Source organism: Sciurus carolinensis, chromosome 10, assembly GCF_902686445.1.
Source record: "Sciurus carolinensis chromosome 10, mSciCar1.2, whole genome shotgun sequence".
NCBI classification, from domain to species: Eukaryota; Metazoa; Chordata; class Mammalia; order Rodentia; family Sciuridae; genus Sciurus; species Sciurus carolinensis.
The window spans coordinates 99,339,138-99,356,564 of record NC_062222.1 but is presented as its reverse complement, the minus strand read 5'-3'; the positions used below and the strand labels follow the sequence as shown (position 1 = coordinate 99,356,564).

General features: G+C 36.8%; 1 protein-coding gene and 1 non-coding gene across 2 annotated transcripts in view; both read right to left on the bottom strand.

Moving 5' to 3' along the window:
- Nucleotides 1-17,427, bottom strand: part of Scfd2 (sec1 family domain containing 2) — a 372,739-nt gene that overhangs the window by 338,140 nt on the left and 17,172 nt on the right. Inside the window, exon 3 of the mRNA XM_047567173.1 lies at nt 777-904. Within this exon, the coding sequence (XP_047423129.1) occupies nt 777-904 (128 nt within the window). The remainder of the gene's footprint in view (nt 1-776; nt 905-17,427) is intronic.
- Nucleotides 7,298-7,378, bottom strand: Trnai-uau (transfer RNA isoleucine (anticodon UAU)). The gene has a single exon. It is a non-coding gene; the product is annotated as a tRNA-Ile (tRNA).

Genomic DNA, 17,427 nt, shown 5'->3' with positions numbered 1-17,427 from the left:
TTTTTAAATCAAAGAAAAGTTAAAAGCCAAATTTCTTTTCTAAAATAAAATATTGCTTCTGTGCTTTTTTGACTTTTTGATCAAAGGAAAAAATAATATTTAAAACAAATTTCAGCTGGGGATGTAGCTCAGTGGTAGAGCACCAGAGTGCACAAGGCCTTAAACTCAATCTCCAATATCACAAAAACAGATTAATTAATGAATTAATAATGTTGAAAAAACTTAAATTTCATCATAGCCATAGTCTTCCAAAGACAAAGTTGGATGTTAAACAGGGAGAGAGAAACATGCAGTATGTGATCCATGGTGAAGAAGTTACATTCACGTGACTGGACAAAGCAGACTGCTCTTAGGGTGAGGGGCAGAGATGGAACACTTCTGTCTGCTCAGTTGCTTTTTCAGTATAATAATTCATTATTAATTCAAAACCAATGAAAGAACTTTCATCTACCATAAGTGGACAGGGGAGCAAAAAGGGAGTAAGGGTGGAATAGAATTAAAGGAAGATAGTACAGACTGATTTTGATAGTTTAAGATCAGTTAAGAAACTAAAAGAATCATTCTTTGTAAGCAAGAACTTGCCTCAAGTTCCCAAGCAGAGTTTAAGAAAAGTCATCAATGCCAAGTCCAAGGGCAGTATACACATATTTCCTCCCTATTCTTTCACCAGTTCACAAGTGTATTCGATACTTTCACCTAGATTCTACATTGGCTAGACTGGTCCACAGTTCAGAGCAGGCTTACAGAAGCTTCTTGGGTGGAGTAGAAAGGCTTACCCATACTCATCTTGATTGGCAGGTTTTCTCTGCTTGCTGCTTCCACTAGATGTCTCCGAACTTCCATCACTGCCTCTTTAAGCTTGGTGTTCAGTAAGGCTTCCCACAGAGCTTTTGCAGCTGTGTCACTGAAGTAGAACCACAAAAAGAGCTTCAGAAAAATTTCTACCAGAAAATGTAAAGGGTTGAAAGCACTTTTGAGCATTAAAACAGTTTTTCTTACTGAAAGGCTTGTTAAGATTAGGGTTCAATAAGGAATATCTAATTTGTTTAATTGGCACAAAATATTGAGAAATTAAGGAGATAATAAAATCAAGACAAAAAAGGAAAGAAAAGCTATATTGTGCCATGAGATGCATGGGAAATTACATAAAAATTTTTTTTTGAGATTTTTTTGTTTGGAAGTGCTTCAGACTATAATTCAACATTGCTAGAATAACAAAAATATTAAGCAAGTCAAAATTAAATATTTGTCTAAAAATGATTTATCAGTGATTATAACAGTGTATCAATTTGAGATAACATACTTTTCTGAGAAATACAAAGCAATCAACAATGAGAATTCCTGTTCAAAAATTACTCAATAGACTTCCTAATTAGTAGGCTTCCTACTGAATGAAAATCAGGACTGACAGCACTAAGAAACCATGGGCTGAAGTATTCCACTTTGGGCCTTAGGTTGGAAGGATGGCCCATAGAGAAGCCTTTACAATTAACTGTTGATAACTGCTCGAAGCACTGCATTATGCAGGGTCTCATCTGGGCTCACTTCCCCAATGGCCCTCTGTCTTACCCAACATGCCTCGTCTAAATTATAAATGAGTACAGTGTTCTTTCCGGAAGATATCTGCCATGTAGCCAAGTATACACATTTGTAGTAACATTTTCAAAACAGAATATAAAGAAACAAAGATGACTTTTGTCCCTTTCTAAGGACTTCTTCCTCTACTAACTTTCCTACTATCCAGTTAGCACTATTTTGAAAATGAATGCATTTTTTAAATTTTTGTTTTAAAAGTTTATCTATTAAGAAATTAATTTAGCTTTAAAGTTATACCTAATAAAATGCATCTTTCAAGTTTGAATTTGAGCTAGAATGATGAAATTTTATAATTTAGCACTGATTTTTATGCCTGGCACACAATAATCTTTCCTTAAACAGTAATTGCTTTATTATCATCTATTTTCCCATAGGGAAATGACAGCACTATTCAACATACTTTTGTTTTAATCTAATCAAAACTTTCATCATGATAACTCTTTTGATGGTTAATCTCGGTTGTCAACCTGACTAGACTGAAAGATGACTAGAAAATTAGTAAAGCATACTTCTGGGTGTGTCTTTGAGGGTGTTTCCAGAAACAATTGGCATGTGGGTCAGTCAAACGAGGGAAGAAGACCAACCCTGAATGTGGGCAATATCATCAGATAGAGTGGGGGCCCAGATGGAACAAAAAGTAAAGGAGGTGGTAAATTGGTCACAAGCACGAGCTAGGTTCTTCTTGAGCAGTTGTAGCTTTTCCTGCTGCCATCAAACATCAGCCTCCAGGTTCTTCAGCCTTCGGATGTGAACTCACACCAGCAATTCTCCAGGGAGTTTCCAGACCTTCAGCCTGGACCAAGGATGCATCATTGATCTCTCCTGTTCTGAGGCTTCTGATTTCTTAGACAGAGAAGTTACAAGTTTTCCTAACTCTCCAGCTTATAGATGGACATTGCAGGACTAGCATGCAGGACAATCTAATAAACCCCCCCTTTATAATGATATATCCATTCTGTTGGTTCTGCTCATTTAGAAAACCCTGACTAATACAACCCTGCATCTATTACTAAAAGTAATTTAAGTGAGCAAGTAAACTACCTGACAAGCTTGGTATCTGGTTGGGATTTAGATTCTAAAAACAAGCTTTCAATGATTTAGTCTAAAAGAAATTTTTAAAAAAAGGTGTGATAAGAGTCATGATCAACACTTGCATAGATCTTTATGCAAATCTAATCCTGTCTGGGAGGACAGGGGCTAAAGGAAGGATTCCAACTGGAAATATGATGAGCAGGTACAACAAAACACAAGCTCCAAAAGCAGCTGAGGAAGGAAGTTATAACTCAACTGAGGAAGGAAAAGGGTAAAGAAAGGCTGGAAAGAAAATATAAAATTTTAGTCACAAGAGAAAGAGGGGCATTTTGGAATATACAAAGTCCTAGGACTGTTTTGTTCTATGCCAAGATACAAGGGGAGGGGCAGAAGAAGTAAGGGCAAGAGAAGGATGGAGTCATACTATGAGGGTCTTGTATGTTTTGCCAGGTCTTTTGACTCCAATCTGTGATAGGACACCAAGGAGTTTGTAATCAATTTCACACTATAAGAACAACAACATAGCTTAGCAGTTTTGAACATAGTCTTTATCATAATTCAAAAGTAGGTCTATTTGCTATGGGGTTTTCAGAAGACACAGAATTTTTCTAAAGCTCCACAGGGAACAGAAAATCACCTTAGAGTTCTGAGGGGTTAAGTTTCACTCCCCAGTTTCCCTAACTTATGGTCCATAATCATACCTTACTTTTATTCTCAAAAGGACCTCTCCATAGACCACAGAGCTTTCTCAGAGAATCTCCCCAGAGTAGCATGTCACTACCCCTCTCCCTTCCATAAGACTATGTATCTCTCTAATATAGTTTGTCTCCAAGATCACAGTGGGTTAAGTAATGCTGTGGTTGACCCATTAAATTAGTAGTGTAGAATTAAAACATGGGCTCCGGAGTCCAACCATTCTCCTTTTCCCACTCCAAATATATGACCTCCTATATCATCCTCCCAAGAACAGGGAGCATTCTTCCTGAAAACATCCCTTTATTCCCTGGTATTTGCTGACATGTCACTTCATCAGAGAGGTCCCCCACTGCTCTAGATAAAAGAGTGATGAAGCCCATCCCACTACCTTATCCTAGCACTCTCTGGCCTCCTCGCTTGGCTTTACTGCTCTATATGATCCTTACTACCATTGGACTTACGTGTGTTTCCATGTTTATTTGTTTGTTGCATATCTTCCTAATAAAAGGTGAGACCCTTCTGGGAAGTCAGGGATTTTAACTCATGGCTAATTTCCCACTACCTAGAATGAGGCAGACCTGTGTAAAGTATACTCAATAAATAGTGAATAAATGATACTTGCTAATTATGTACCTTTGTGCACATAATTCTTTCTCAGTTTTCTCATCTATGGAGAGGAAAGTAACAATAGTAACTTCATAGAGTTGTTGTAAATAGTAAATAAAATAATGTACCTAAAGCAACTCCTGATTCACAATAAATGTCAAATAGTTGTGCGGTTGCCACTATGGTTGTTACTATTACTGTTGTTATGGATGATATGGTCTTATTTTAAATTCAGTATGCTCAAGTCTTAGCAATATATTGTGCAAATTCACTTAATTTCATTGATTATTTTTATTCATAAGACCCTGATTAATGTGCATACATTATACTAAAAGTCACTAGGGGCTTGTACTTTCTGCCTCTTGTCTATTAAAACATTTTAGAAGAAACAAATAGGCCCCATGATCTCTAACACTGACACAGACAGGGCACATTTCCTTGAAGATTGTTTTGTTTGTGTAAATAATTCTTACTATCCAGAATTATGACTGACTTCCCAATGTCTATTTCCTGTCCTAAACAGTTTCCTAAACATCATACTAACCTCCACATCACACACAGTCATTTTAAGTTGACCTAATGAACATTCGTGAACTTAATCCAGGTTCTCTGAATGACTGATACTGAAGACAATCGAAGCCATACTAACTGGTATCTCTTCTGTCCCCCGCAAAAACTTCTTCACATTACTCTTTTACTGCCACATGGTGGTTCAGACACACACTCCTAGGTGGGTAGCTGAGTTAAATGTGAGAGTTAAGTCGCTATCTTTCTCTAATATGATCTTAAAATTTGATCCAATAGGCAACATTTCACATTATTGGTGTTTCACATGAAATTGATTCCTGATGCAGAATTTTATAAGTCCAGAAAAGGTCACTGAAATCCATACTATAATCATATAAGTGGATTTTATGTAATCCTCTCCAACTGTGCCAAACTTTTTATCTAATGAGGAAATAAGCAAAACCCTGAGAGAGCTTTACCTGATAGAATGGAAGAGAGTAAAAAGTGAAGATCTAGATGAAGTAATGAAGCAGGTAAAGCTCTCTCAGGATTTTGTATTTTTTGTTTTGAATAATATCATACTGTTTCCCTTTTAGTCATCACTAGTCACTGTCACTTTGTTATACAATGCTAATTATTTTCCACTTTTATTCAGCTTTCTTTTTTTTAAACATTCAGCTTTTTCCTGTTTCCCTCCAAACAAAAACTTTGCTGAATTTTCAAACATTCTACTTACATATCATTTATATAACTGAAAAGGCAAAAAAAAAAAAAGTCTAAATTGCTTAGAGGTAATAATTTCAATCTAGCTTTTATTTTATGTTCATTATAAACCTAGGAAAGAGAGTAAGGGAAATATCCTTTAGTGACCCATAAACTGAGACTAAAAAAAAAAATCACTTGCCTAACATCTCATTATTAATAAAAATACTTCAATAGAGCTCAAGTTCACCACTGGAAGTGCCAAAGGGCTGTTTTGGTCACTTTGGATAATTCAGTTAATCTTCCTGGGACTTTACATCTCTTCATAGGTGTAACTCATTATAGTTTTCATCCACTGAGAGCTCACTAAGTCATAGGCAATATGACTACTTTATCTCATTAAATAATCATCTCCCAATATATGTATCATTGATCCCATTTCATAAATGACAAAGTTGGTTCTTAAAGACATGAAATAATGTGTCCAAAGTACACAGTCAATAAGTTAGGATTTGAACCCAGGTCCCTATAAACACCAAAATTCATATATTTACCATGATTCTATACTATCCTGTAATATAAAGACTTGAACTAAAATGCGAATGTCTGAATGTTTGGGTTCTTTGGGTCCCAAACTTTATATATAAGGTGTCCATTATGTCCTAGAAGTTCACATGTGTGAATCTGCCTAACTTTACAAAGCTCAGCAAAAGATGGGTAGATATCTCACACTGCTTTTATTAAAACCCTTTTTCTTTTTCACAAAGCTAGTGACATTAATAAAAAGAATTAACAAAAGAATATTCCCAATAGCTCTGTAGAATGTGAACCAAACAATTTTCTACCTTCTTCTGTTTTTAAAGTTATATTTTTCAAAAAGATAAACTTAATTCATTGCAGTTACTGGAACATAATTTTATTTGTTATAATGGATTCCCTGAAGTATACAATAATAAAGTACTATATTTGCTCTATAAAAAATTCACTATATTACTATGAAATGCAATTAGTTTCTATATTGTCAATAACTACATCCAGTACCAAATACATACTAAATGCAAGTCTTTTTGAGAAACTGATTATGTTGTATCCTTAGAAATCAAACTATTTTTGATTTTCATCTTTGAAGATGACAAACCAATAACATACACATAATTATAAACTGCTAAAAGTTGTTTTTTAAGTCTTTTGAGAGACTTCTCTATATGATGATATGGCCATTTCAGGTCATTCCTGACTTTTTATTCACCAGTCTTGCTCAACTCTTAATGAAATCTTAGAAGTTGCCTTGGTTCGGCATGTATGAAATGTCAAATGCAATCCACTAGAAACAAACAGGAAATACTCATCACCAAATAAAACATAAAGCAGACAGCAATTTTTAAAAGGTGGCCAAATGATGAATCACGGTACTACTTCAGTCAACTGGAAAGCATACAATTAGGAGACCGATGAAGAAATGTGAATGCACACCTTCATCTTGTGACTAAACTCAGAGAAATAGCTTTTTCATGGCATGCACGGGAAGCTAAGCTTACTCACAGGATTTCTAATGACAGTGACAGTATTCCAACAGAAACACAATGACAAAAAAACATTTTCAACTAATTTTAAACAGAAAGCAAGCTGAGTCATTGTTTTATACAGCAGGGAATAACAGCTTCCATCAGTAGTAAGCTTAATAGCTCTTAAGGTAGTTTTGTCCATTAAATTACTCATCTTTCCTCTTAACTACTTTTTTAAACAATTACTTCATTTTTAAGAAACTTATCCATTAGGCAAAATTAATATTGTCAAAATGGTCATATTACCAAAAGCAATATACAAATTCAGTGTAATCCCTATCTAAATGCTAATGACATTCTTCACAGAACTAGAAAAAAAATAGTCCTAAAATTCATTCAAGAGAATAAGAGATTCAGAATAGCCAAAGAAATCCTGAGCATGTTCAAAGTTTAAGTCTTTACCTAGAGGAGAAGTAAGAGTCACTGAAAGAATTTCCCAGGGCAGCAACTAGAATCAGATTTACTATTACTTGTACAGCTTAGTGAATACATGCACTTCCTGGCCAGTGAATATAATCTATCAGGGTTTTTCCTCTAGATGGTTCTTCTTTGGGGTTTTGTTCATTTCGTTAACAAATATTTTTTTTTTTTTTTTTGGGTGCTGGGGATCGAACCCAGGGCCTTGTGCTTATAAGGCAAGCACTCTACCGACTGAGCTATCTCCCCAGCCCCAACAAATATTTATTAAATGCCTACTATGCGCCAGGCACTGTTCTTGGGACTGGAATACAGCAGTGAGCAAAAAAAACATAAAACCACTGCTGTCACATGTAATCCATGTACCGGAGTTTATTTTCAGCATGCGATAAACAGAAATCTTGAGGAATTGAGATCTTCCAAGGTTCCTTAGAAATTATCTCATCTACCTTCTTTCTGAGAAGGAAACTGTGACCATGATAGACTGAGTACCTTCAAGGTCATAAAGTTTTGATGAAAGACACCATACCAATATAAAATTATCAAAAACCATACAGAAGCCCAGCACGGTGGCACATGCCTGTAATCCCAGTGGCTCAGGAGGCTGAGGCAGGAAGGGCAAGTTTAAAGCCAGTCTCAGCAAAAGTGAGGTACTATGAAACTCAAGAGAGATCCTGTCTCTAAATAAAATACAAAATAGGGTTGAGGATGTGGCTCAGTGGTCAAGTGCCCCTGAGTTCAATCTCCAGTCCCCTCCCTCCCCGCCAAAAAAACTGCACAGACGCCACTCAAGGACACACACACACGTACACAATCATCAACAGAAACAGCCTTTCATATGTGGTTCAGTAATTGAAAGGAAAAGAACTATTTTAAGTATAACAAATTTTTGTATTCACTGTCACATTTGTTAAAATGTCTCCATAACTATCAAATACATTGTCAAAAGAGAAAAGAGCAATTAAAAATGTAAAATATAAAAATCTCACTGTAGTAACATTTTGGGAAGAAGCAGAATACAATAAAAAAGCCTGAACCTTCACACACAGAGTTCATTCTTTGGAGAAGTCATTTCTATCTACCTTTCAGGTCTCATTTATACTATAGGAAAGTAACTTTCACCAATTCATTCAGTAAGAATAAAGCACTATACTAATTTAATCTGTATTGTTCTAACTGGGGGAAAGGATGTTATTTCAAAAGCATGAATAAATGTCTATTATCAACATTTAATTAGCATAATAAGCTTGTGAATTATATGCTTTTGGTTTGGTATCCAAAATTTTAAAGATGTTCTAAAAGAATGCAGGCTCCTTCTGCATTAGCCTATAGCTAAGAGAAAATCCATCTGTGTGATTGGTTCCAGATTATAAATGGAATGTCTTTAACAGTATCAAAATCACAACCACGTGTTCAGAAAACTAAATAAAATTCAGTATAAACACCAGATTTATGTTTGGAACAGTAAAAGAACAATCTCCCATTGATATGTAATCAAGGTTTCATCTCTTTCCAATATATACTCAGTTTCATCATTTCTTCCTTCAATATGAGGTTTTCATTCAGCACTGTCACAGGCCTGTGAAACCTCTTACAAAGTAGATCAAAACATAACAATATATGAAATGTTTAGCCATCGTGTAAAATAATTAAGGCTAATTGGACTTCATCTCAGGGCAAATAAACTTTTTCAGTCCTATTCCTACTCCCTACCAGTTCATTAAGGAAAATCAACACAACTCATTAATAATGTCCTCTTAGCAAATAATAAAGTGTAGGATAGACTATACTTCATATGGATTTCTAATCTAAATGGTTTAACTCAGTAGGAGGATGTTAAATCACTAACACTACTAGCTTACTTGAAAAAAACACACAATCACTTTCTGCCTCCAAAAGATTTACTTTGAGTTCCTGCAGGTCACCTCCCTAACCCACTCCAAAGGCCAGCACTAGCTCCACTGAGAAACCCAACTCTAGACGCAATTGGTTACATCTCTGTGTTTGGCGCACATTCAAGACATGGAAAGTTAAGGATTAATTCACGTGTCAAAGAACTCTAAGAAGTGACAGTTTTATAGTGACTCAGAAGAAAACTCATCTGCCTGCTTTACCCATCACTTCACTCCATGAAGAAGGGTCATTTGAACATCACCATAACCTATTGTTCTATTAAATATACAGTGGTTCCAGGCTCTATCACTCTGTTGGGCAATACCATTGTACCTAAACACACATATATATGAAACTTCAAAGCTACTAAATTGGGAAAAGTTGATTTGTCAAAATTATTAAAGTCTTGATTTTTCCCTCATTGGTATTGTTTGGGTTTTGGTTCAAGTGGATTATGAATTTGTGTTGCTCCTATTATATACTACCTTAATGCCCATAGATTTTTTGTTAATGTCATGCCACCTCCCTGAATACTTTAGGAGTACTGGGGTTAATAGAAATACAATTCTGAGAAGAGCATAATATACAGTAGATCTTTCACTAAGAGGGGTTAGAAAAGAGGATTTATTTTGAAGTTTTATTTGGGCAGCAAGTACATTATTTTTGCTTATTATAAGGATGAAGTAGAGCTTGGAGAAGCTAAATTATTCACTTTAAAGTCTTTTTGGCTTTAAATAAGATAAATAATTGTGTGTGCATTCATGTTTGTTTTGTGTGGTAAAATAACAGGACATTGTTTGACCCATAAAAAAGGAATGAGCTCTGTGTTGTTTAATTTCTCTATTCCACAATAGCCAAGTCTGAGAACCACTTCAAAAAGCTCAAAGAATAAGGAATTAAGATGAATCTTCAAGTTTCTTCCCGGGTTCTTGTAGTGAAAATTGCCCTACTAGTAAAGGAGATTCAAGGCAAAAATCCAAAATGAAAGGATAATAGGCACACACGTCTGGAACATCTTCTGTGAGGAAAAGCAAAATTCAGAGGCCGGAAACAACTAACACTCATTTTCGTTTAATCTCTGGCCTAGCAGCACATCACCCTCTAAAAATCTCTTTAATATAGTTCTAAAATGTACTTGAGATTTATTTTAAACAGTATGGCAAGACATAAAGACACAAAAATGACTGTCAGGAAGAAAGAAATTTTTATAGTCACAGATCCCTTGAAACAAGAGGCATGCCAGGCCACGCAGGGCCATGCCAGGTCACGTGGGGAGCCCGGGGCTGGGGAGGAGGCAGAGGAGAGGACGCAAGGTAGGACACAGAAGCATGCCTTCATGTGGTTTAGTGTCCGGTGTGGTTCAGTGTTTAGAGTTTAGAGTAATTTCAGTGGGCTCTAGGGAATAGGGGCTATACCCCAGTTGTTTGGTACCTAACCCTGGGGACATTAGAGCAGGGAAACATTGGCCTGGAGTACAACACCCCAGAGGAGGAGGTGGGTGCGCCTGGATTGGTTAGATCGCACATGAAAGGCACATATTCAGGCTGGCTGTTTGCTTTCTCTAGGACCCAGATCAGAGCATCAAGAATACAGAAAATAGGAGAAAACTGTTAATATGAATACTGATACTAATTAACTATGTATGAATAAATACAGCCTGGGAAAGTAGGTAAGTGGAAACTGTGGCAGATGAGAAAGGTCTCTGACTCATCTCAATGACAGATATGACCCCCCAACCAGCAATCAGGGCCTCTTCTTCAACCCTACTGGACCTTGCAATGCCCCTTTCTCACTAGAGAAACTAAATTTCTCTCTCACTTTTTCTGTCTCTGATATTCACTTTCCTTAAGTACCTGATAAAACCTAGAAAAGTAGTGTGTGTGTGTGTGTGTGTGTGTGTGTGTGTGTGTGCGCGCGCGCGCTCATATATGTGTGGCAATAAAAGAAGACTCATTGCCTTTCCAGGGGAAACAGATGACAAAACCCCTCAACATAGTACATTCCTAGAAGGATGTATATCTCGGAGTTGTGACCTAGCAAAACATAAATGATTAACAAAAATAATTAATGTACTGTTCAATCATATCACGAAGAATTAGGAGAAAAGGAGAAAAAGGTGAAGGAGTAGGAAAATAGAAGAAAGAGACAGAACTAACTGATCTTCAAGAGTTACAATCTAGATCAGCATTAAACCAAGAGGGTTCTAGACTCATTTTGCCAATTCCAAAATGTCTTGAATAAATAAACTAGATAAAAGGGATTTTGGAAGGCACCTTGTGAGACTCACTGATAACAAAGCTTTCAATAAATAAGTAAATAAATCTGAAATCCCAAAGGGAACACACGTGCTCTGAAGGAACTGTGCAAGGCATTTGACTTATTTTTATCTTGGGTCTTACTGAATAAGATAGGATGGACGGATAGTAAAACAGGCAGGCAGTTAGGGCAATGGCCCCCCAAAAGGCTTCTCTAAATGTAAAGGCCATGAAATTAACCTGTATAAACGTTCCAAACATTCCAGTCAATTCTTTTGTCCTGGAGAGGCAAAAAAAAAGGGGAGCAGGCAAGACCTGAGTGAAGGCTACAGATTCACAGTCTAAAGGGGCACAACCAATCAGAAGGTCATGGGCTGAACCAAAAGCCTTAATTAACACTTTCCCAATATCTGTTTAACACAGATGTAGACCAATAGACTTGGCTCTTTTCCAGTACCTGATTAGTATAGATTTTATAACCATATTCACCCCTAGACTAGTACACTTAGGTGGCAACCTGCTATTAGGTTCCCTCTCACCAGTGAAAGTGCCACTTCTTTTCTTCTCACTTAAATAAATAGTACTCTTATGCTCCCTCTTCATTGTCTGTGGATTTCATGCTTTGAATGTTCAGTGAGCTGCTGGGGTCTGCTGCAATACTGGGGGCATACCTGCCACTGAGACCTGCAGCATACCACTGCTATAGTAGCGGAAAGAATTCAGCTTTGCCAACTGTGATCCATGGAGATGACACCAACAGGCATTTCCCTGCTCTGATTAGCTGATAACACTAAAATGGGCTTTCTCAGCTGCAGAAGCCTATGACTTAGGCAAATTCCCTCTGGCAATTACAGCAGCAAAAGAAGAGAATCTGATTTCGTCTGTAACTCCATATATTGCTGGCATTATTATAACCAATTTTCAGATGAGGAGGCTGAGATTCAGAGAGCATAGGTAACAGTAACACTTCAAACAATACTTGTTAAGAGCCTTTCAGGATACTGAAGTGCATGACTGATAACTCCTTCCCAAAATCAATCCTGGAGGAACTAAAGATAAAAACACCAAAGAAAGAAATTAATGAAAACCTTAGAAGATGGAAAGATCTCCCATTTTCTTGGATAGGCAGAATTAATATTGTCAAAATGGCCATTCTACAAAAGGCACTACACAGATTCAATGCAATTCCAATTAAAATCCCAATGACATTCCTCATAGAAATAGAGAAAGCAATCATGAACTTCATCTGGAAGAACAAGAGACCTCAAATAGCCAAAACAATCCTGAATAGAAAAAGTGAAACAGGAGGTATCACAATACCAGACATTAAACTATACTACAGAGCAATAGTAACAAAAACAGCATGGTATTGGCACCAAAATAGACAGGTAGATCAATGGTACAGAATAGAAGACAGAGATGAACCCACATAAATATAGTTTTCTCATACTAGACAAAGGTGCCAAAAACATACCATGGAGAAAAGAACCTTTTCAACAAATGGTGCTGGGAAAACTGGAAATCCATATGCAGTAAAATGAAATTAAACCTCTATCTCTCACTCTGCACAAAACTCAACTCAAAATGGATCAAGAACATAGGAATTAGACTAGAGACCCTGCACCAAATAGAAGAAAAAGTAGGCCTGAATTTTCATCATGTTGGTTTAGGATCAGACTTCCTTAACATGACTCCTAAAGTGCAAGAAATGAAAGCGAGGATCAATAAATGGGATGAATTCAAACTAAAAAGCTTTTTCTCAGCAAAGGATACAATCAATAATGCGAAAAGAGAACCTACAGAGTGGGAGAAAATCTTTTCCACGGGCACTTCAGATAGAGCACTCATCTCCAAAATTTAAAAAGAACTTAAAGAACTTTACACCAAAATTACAAAGAACCCAATCAATAAATGGGCTAAGGAACTGGACAGACACTTTACAGAAGATACACAGGCAATTAACAAATACATAAAAAGGTGTTCAACATCTCTAGTAACTAGAGAAATGCAAATTTAAATCACCTTAAGATTTCATCTTACTCCAGTCAGAATAGCTATTATCAAGAACACATGCAATAATAGAAGTTGGCATGGATGTGGGGATAAAGGCACATTTGTACATTGCTGGTGGAGTTTCAAATTGGTGCAACCAGTCTGGAAAGTAGTATGGAGATTCCTCAGAAAAATTGGAATGGACCCACCATTTGACCCAGTTATCCCACTCCTTGGTTTATACCCAAAGGACTTAAAATCATCATACTACAGTAATGAAGCCACATCAATGTTTATAGCAGCTCAATTCACAATAGCTAGATTGTGGAATCAACCTAGATGCTCTTCAATAGATGAATGGATAAAGAAACTAGTATATATGCACAATGGAGTATTATTCAGCCATAAAGAAGAATAAAATTATGGCATTTGCAGGTAAATAGATGGGATTGGAGAATATCATGCTAAGTAAAATAAGCCAATTCCAAAAAAACTAAAGGCCAAATGTTTTCTCTGAAAAGTCGATGATACATAATGGGGGTGGGTGAGTGGGGGGAAAAGAAGAATGGAGGAACTTAGGATTAAGTAGAGGGAAATGAGAAGGGGGAGGGGGCAGGGGTATGAAAGATGGTGGAATGAGACAGACATCATTACCCTATGTATATGGATGATTACACAAATGGTATGAATCTACGTCATGTACAACCATAGAAAGGAAAAGTTTTACCCTGTTTGTGTACAATGAGTCAAAATGCAGTCTGTAAAAATAAAGAAAAAAAGAAACAAAAAGAAAATCACCTCAAAAAAACAAGACAAAAACACCAAGATAAGGAAAAGTCTATAAAAAAGCAGCAAACCATGACCAAGCTAAGTTTATGCCAAATATGTGAGAAAAAATAAGACAAGGATGACCAACCTTTACTCTTGTTCAACATCATGTGCAACAATATAAGAGAAATCAGCTTTTCATTGCTAAGAAAATATGATTTTAAAATCACATTTTCAGTTTTATCAAACATCAACAACCAAATTCTCAAAAATTCAAAACGTAAGTCAACTTTAAATGTTATGAAATTAATACCCTAATCTATAGCTTCCTAAACATGCAGTTGACAAGTTGATTTTCCCAAATCCATAGAACTGATCAATTTTCATTACTCTGTATTTATATTAATATAAACCAGAAAAAATATATAAGTAGCACATGAAACCCATGACTATACAATACACAGCTATCATTTCTTAGAATAAGGTTAAAAAACCACCAACCAAACAGAAACTTACTTTCTTTACAAGTTAGTCCTAACCAAACAAAAGCTCCTTCCTCATTTAGTTCCAATAGGTGGTGCTTCAAAAGAGAGGTGTCCTGATGGAGCATCAGAGGTTGAGTGTCAAGCAGTCCAACAAAATCTAGTATGGAGTGCCAAAGCCAGAGAGGTAGGGAGGAATCTTCAGGGGGAGGGTTGTCTGCAGGGTGCAGGGTGTGGGAATCCAAGCAAGAGAGAGGCATCTTCGTGAAGGGCTCAAGGGGCCTGCTGGGAGTGTCAGAGCATAACCAGGATGAGGAGGACTCCATGTGGAGTAGTGGGTAGCAGCAGTTTGACTCAGGGAGGCAGAACCCATGTGGGACAAGAAAGGTATCCATGACTCAGATGTCCAAAATGAAGCAGAATGGGGAGGACACTCACACCAGGAGTATGTGTACAAGGGCAGTGAGAGCCCAGAACAGGTGTCCACCTGAGAGGGGTAAGGAGGGGTGTAATGCCAGGGCAGGCCATCCCAGAGTATCAGAACGTGAATGGCACAAAGGAATCTCCAGGCAGTGTGGGGCGGCTGCTGAGGCTGTCAGAGACTAGGAGTAAGACTGGGAGTTAGACTCTGTGTAAGGACAGAGCACTTACACAGAAGAGAGGAAGAAGCAGTGCCCATGATAGTCGACTGGTTAAACACAGGGTACTGAGCAAATAAGTAAATATGTTGAGGGGAAGCAGAGTCAACTTACTGGTCAAGAAAGGAATTACATATACAGAAAGCAAAAACTTAATGAATCCTTGTGATACTGGCTTGAAACTGAAGTATTATTGTGAACTCATGATGTTACTCAGAAATCAACGTGTGTGTGTGTGTGTGTGTGTGTGTGTGTGTGTGTGTATGAATTCCTTAACTGTGTTTACTGTAAGGACCTGGAAACAGCAACACTCCAAAAGCAGCAAGTACACTGAGCACCCAGATCTTGGTTTCTAAATAGAGTTCTCCACTAAAAGGAGAAATGACTGGTTCCAGGACTATAAAGGAAAAGTACAAATGTACCTGAACTATCTGATGCCAGAAAGTAAGGGAATACTCAAGGTTAATGACGATATATCAAAAGGACACAGAAGAACGGGCCCTGTAGTGTATGGCTTGTTTCCCCTGATAACCCTGTGACTGGGAGCAGCGGCTCTCTGCCACTGCCTCACATCACAACAGAGTATCTTACCACATATCATTAGCCCGGGAAAAGATCAAAATTCCAAATTCAAAGTATAGTTTCTGCTGATTGTATATTGTTTTCACATCATGGTAAAGTCAAAATGTTTCAAGTGTTTAAAGAAAAGAAATGTCAACCCAGAATCCCATTGAAAGGTTCACTCAAGAGTGATGGGAAATCAAAATATTCTCAAATGAATAAAAGCTAAGTGGTTTGTTTCCAGTGGACCTACTGTAAATAAATGGTTAAAGGAAATTCTTTAAACAGAAAAGAAATTAGAAGTCTTGAGACGTCAGGAAGGAAGAAAGAACACAATAAGCAAAAATAAAGGTAAACACAATAAGCTTTCCTTCTGAGCTTTCTAAACTGATGGTGGAAACAAACTTACAAAAATGTCTGATGAGATTCAAAATGTATGTAGAGGAAATATTTAAGATAATTTTAAGTGTGGAAGGGTAAAGGAAAATAAGAGGTAAGATTTGTACACTTCTCTCAGATAAAATGACAACACCAATAGATCATGAGGCTATAATATATGTAAATATGTACATATTATGTGCAAATATAGTGTGTGTATATGTACATATATATATGTAGCAATTCTACATATCAAGTGCAATTCTAAAACATGCTCAAGTAACTTACAGGAAAGCTAGATAAAATAAATAGAAATGAAAAACAGTGGATAAAAAGAACACAAGAACAAGGGCAGACTCAAGTCCTAACATAAAGACAGTTCCACTAAATGCAAGCTGTTTAAATACCTTAATTAAAGACAGAGATCAACAAAATGGATTAAAAAATATGACCCAATCATGTTGTAACACATTTAAGTTCTCAATTTCACATTTGCATTGGCAGTAACTTCAACTGCAATTACAAACAGCCTATTATGAAAATTATATTAGCAATAAATTTTTATTATGAAGGTTTATATCATAGTTAGAAAGTTGCTTTTTAAAAGATTATTCCACTGCAGGCATATTTGTTGCCAAATACCCATCTGTTTTGCATTTTAGTACTAAGTTTTTTATTCTCACTCTGGTGTCATTGAGAAGTTTCTGGAGAGTTGTCAGAGGTAGTAGAGGTTACTGCTATTTTGATGGACATACAGTATATTCTAAGAAAACTGACTTGTTTCAATTCCTTCTTTGCAGAGGAATTCATTGGTCCAATCAAGTCTTCCAAGCAACTGAAAAACTACCACCTTCTACCAGTTACTGCTTTATGCCATTTGTTTTGGTCAGTTTTTCACTGCCATGACTAAAAGACCCAGCCAGAACAGCAGAGAAGGAAAGGTTTATTTAGGGGCTCATGGTTTCAGAGGTCTCAGTAATAAGAAGCTGACTCCATTTTTCATGGCTCAAGGTGAGGCAAGATATCATGACTAAAGAGTGTGGGGGAGGGAAGCAGCTCATGCCATGATCAGAAAGCAGAGAGATTTCACTTGCCAAATACAAATACATAAACCAAAGTCACACCCGAATTCCTACCTCCTCCAGCCACACCCTACCACTTTAGTTCCACTCAGTTAATCCCTATCTGGGGATTAATTCACAGATTGGGTTAAAACTCTTACAACCCAATCATTTCTCCTCTGAACCTTCTTGCATTGTCTCACAGGTGAGTTTTTAGGAGATACCTCACATCCAAATCATAACACCATTTTTGCTTATAATTTTCTCACCACCTCTTT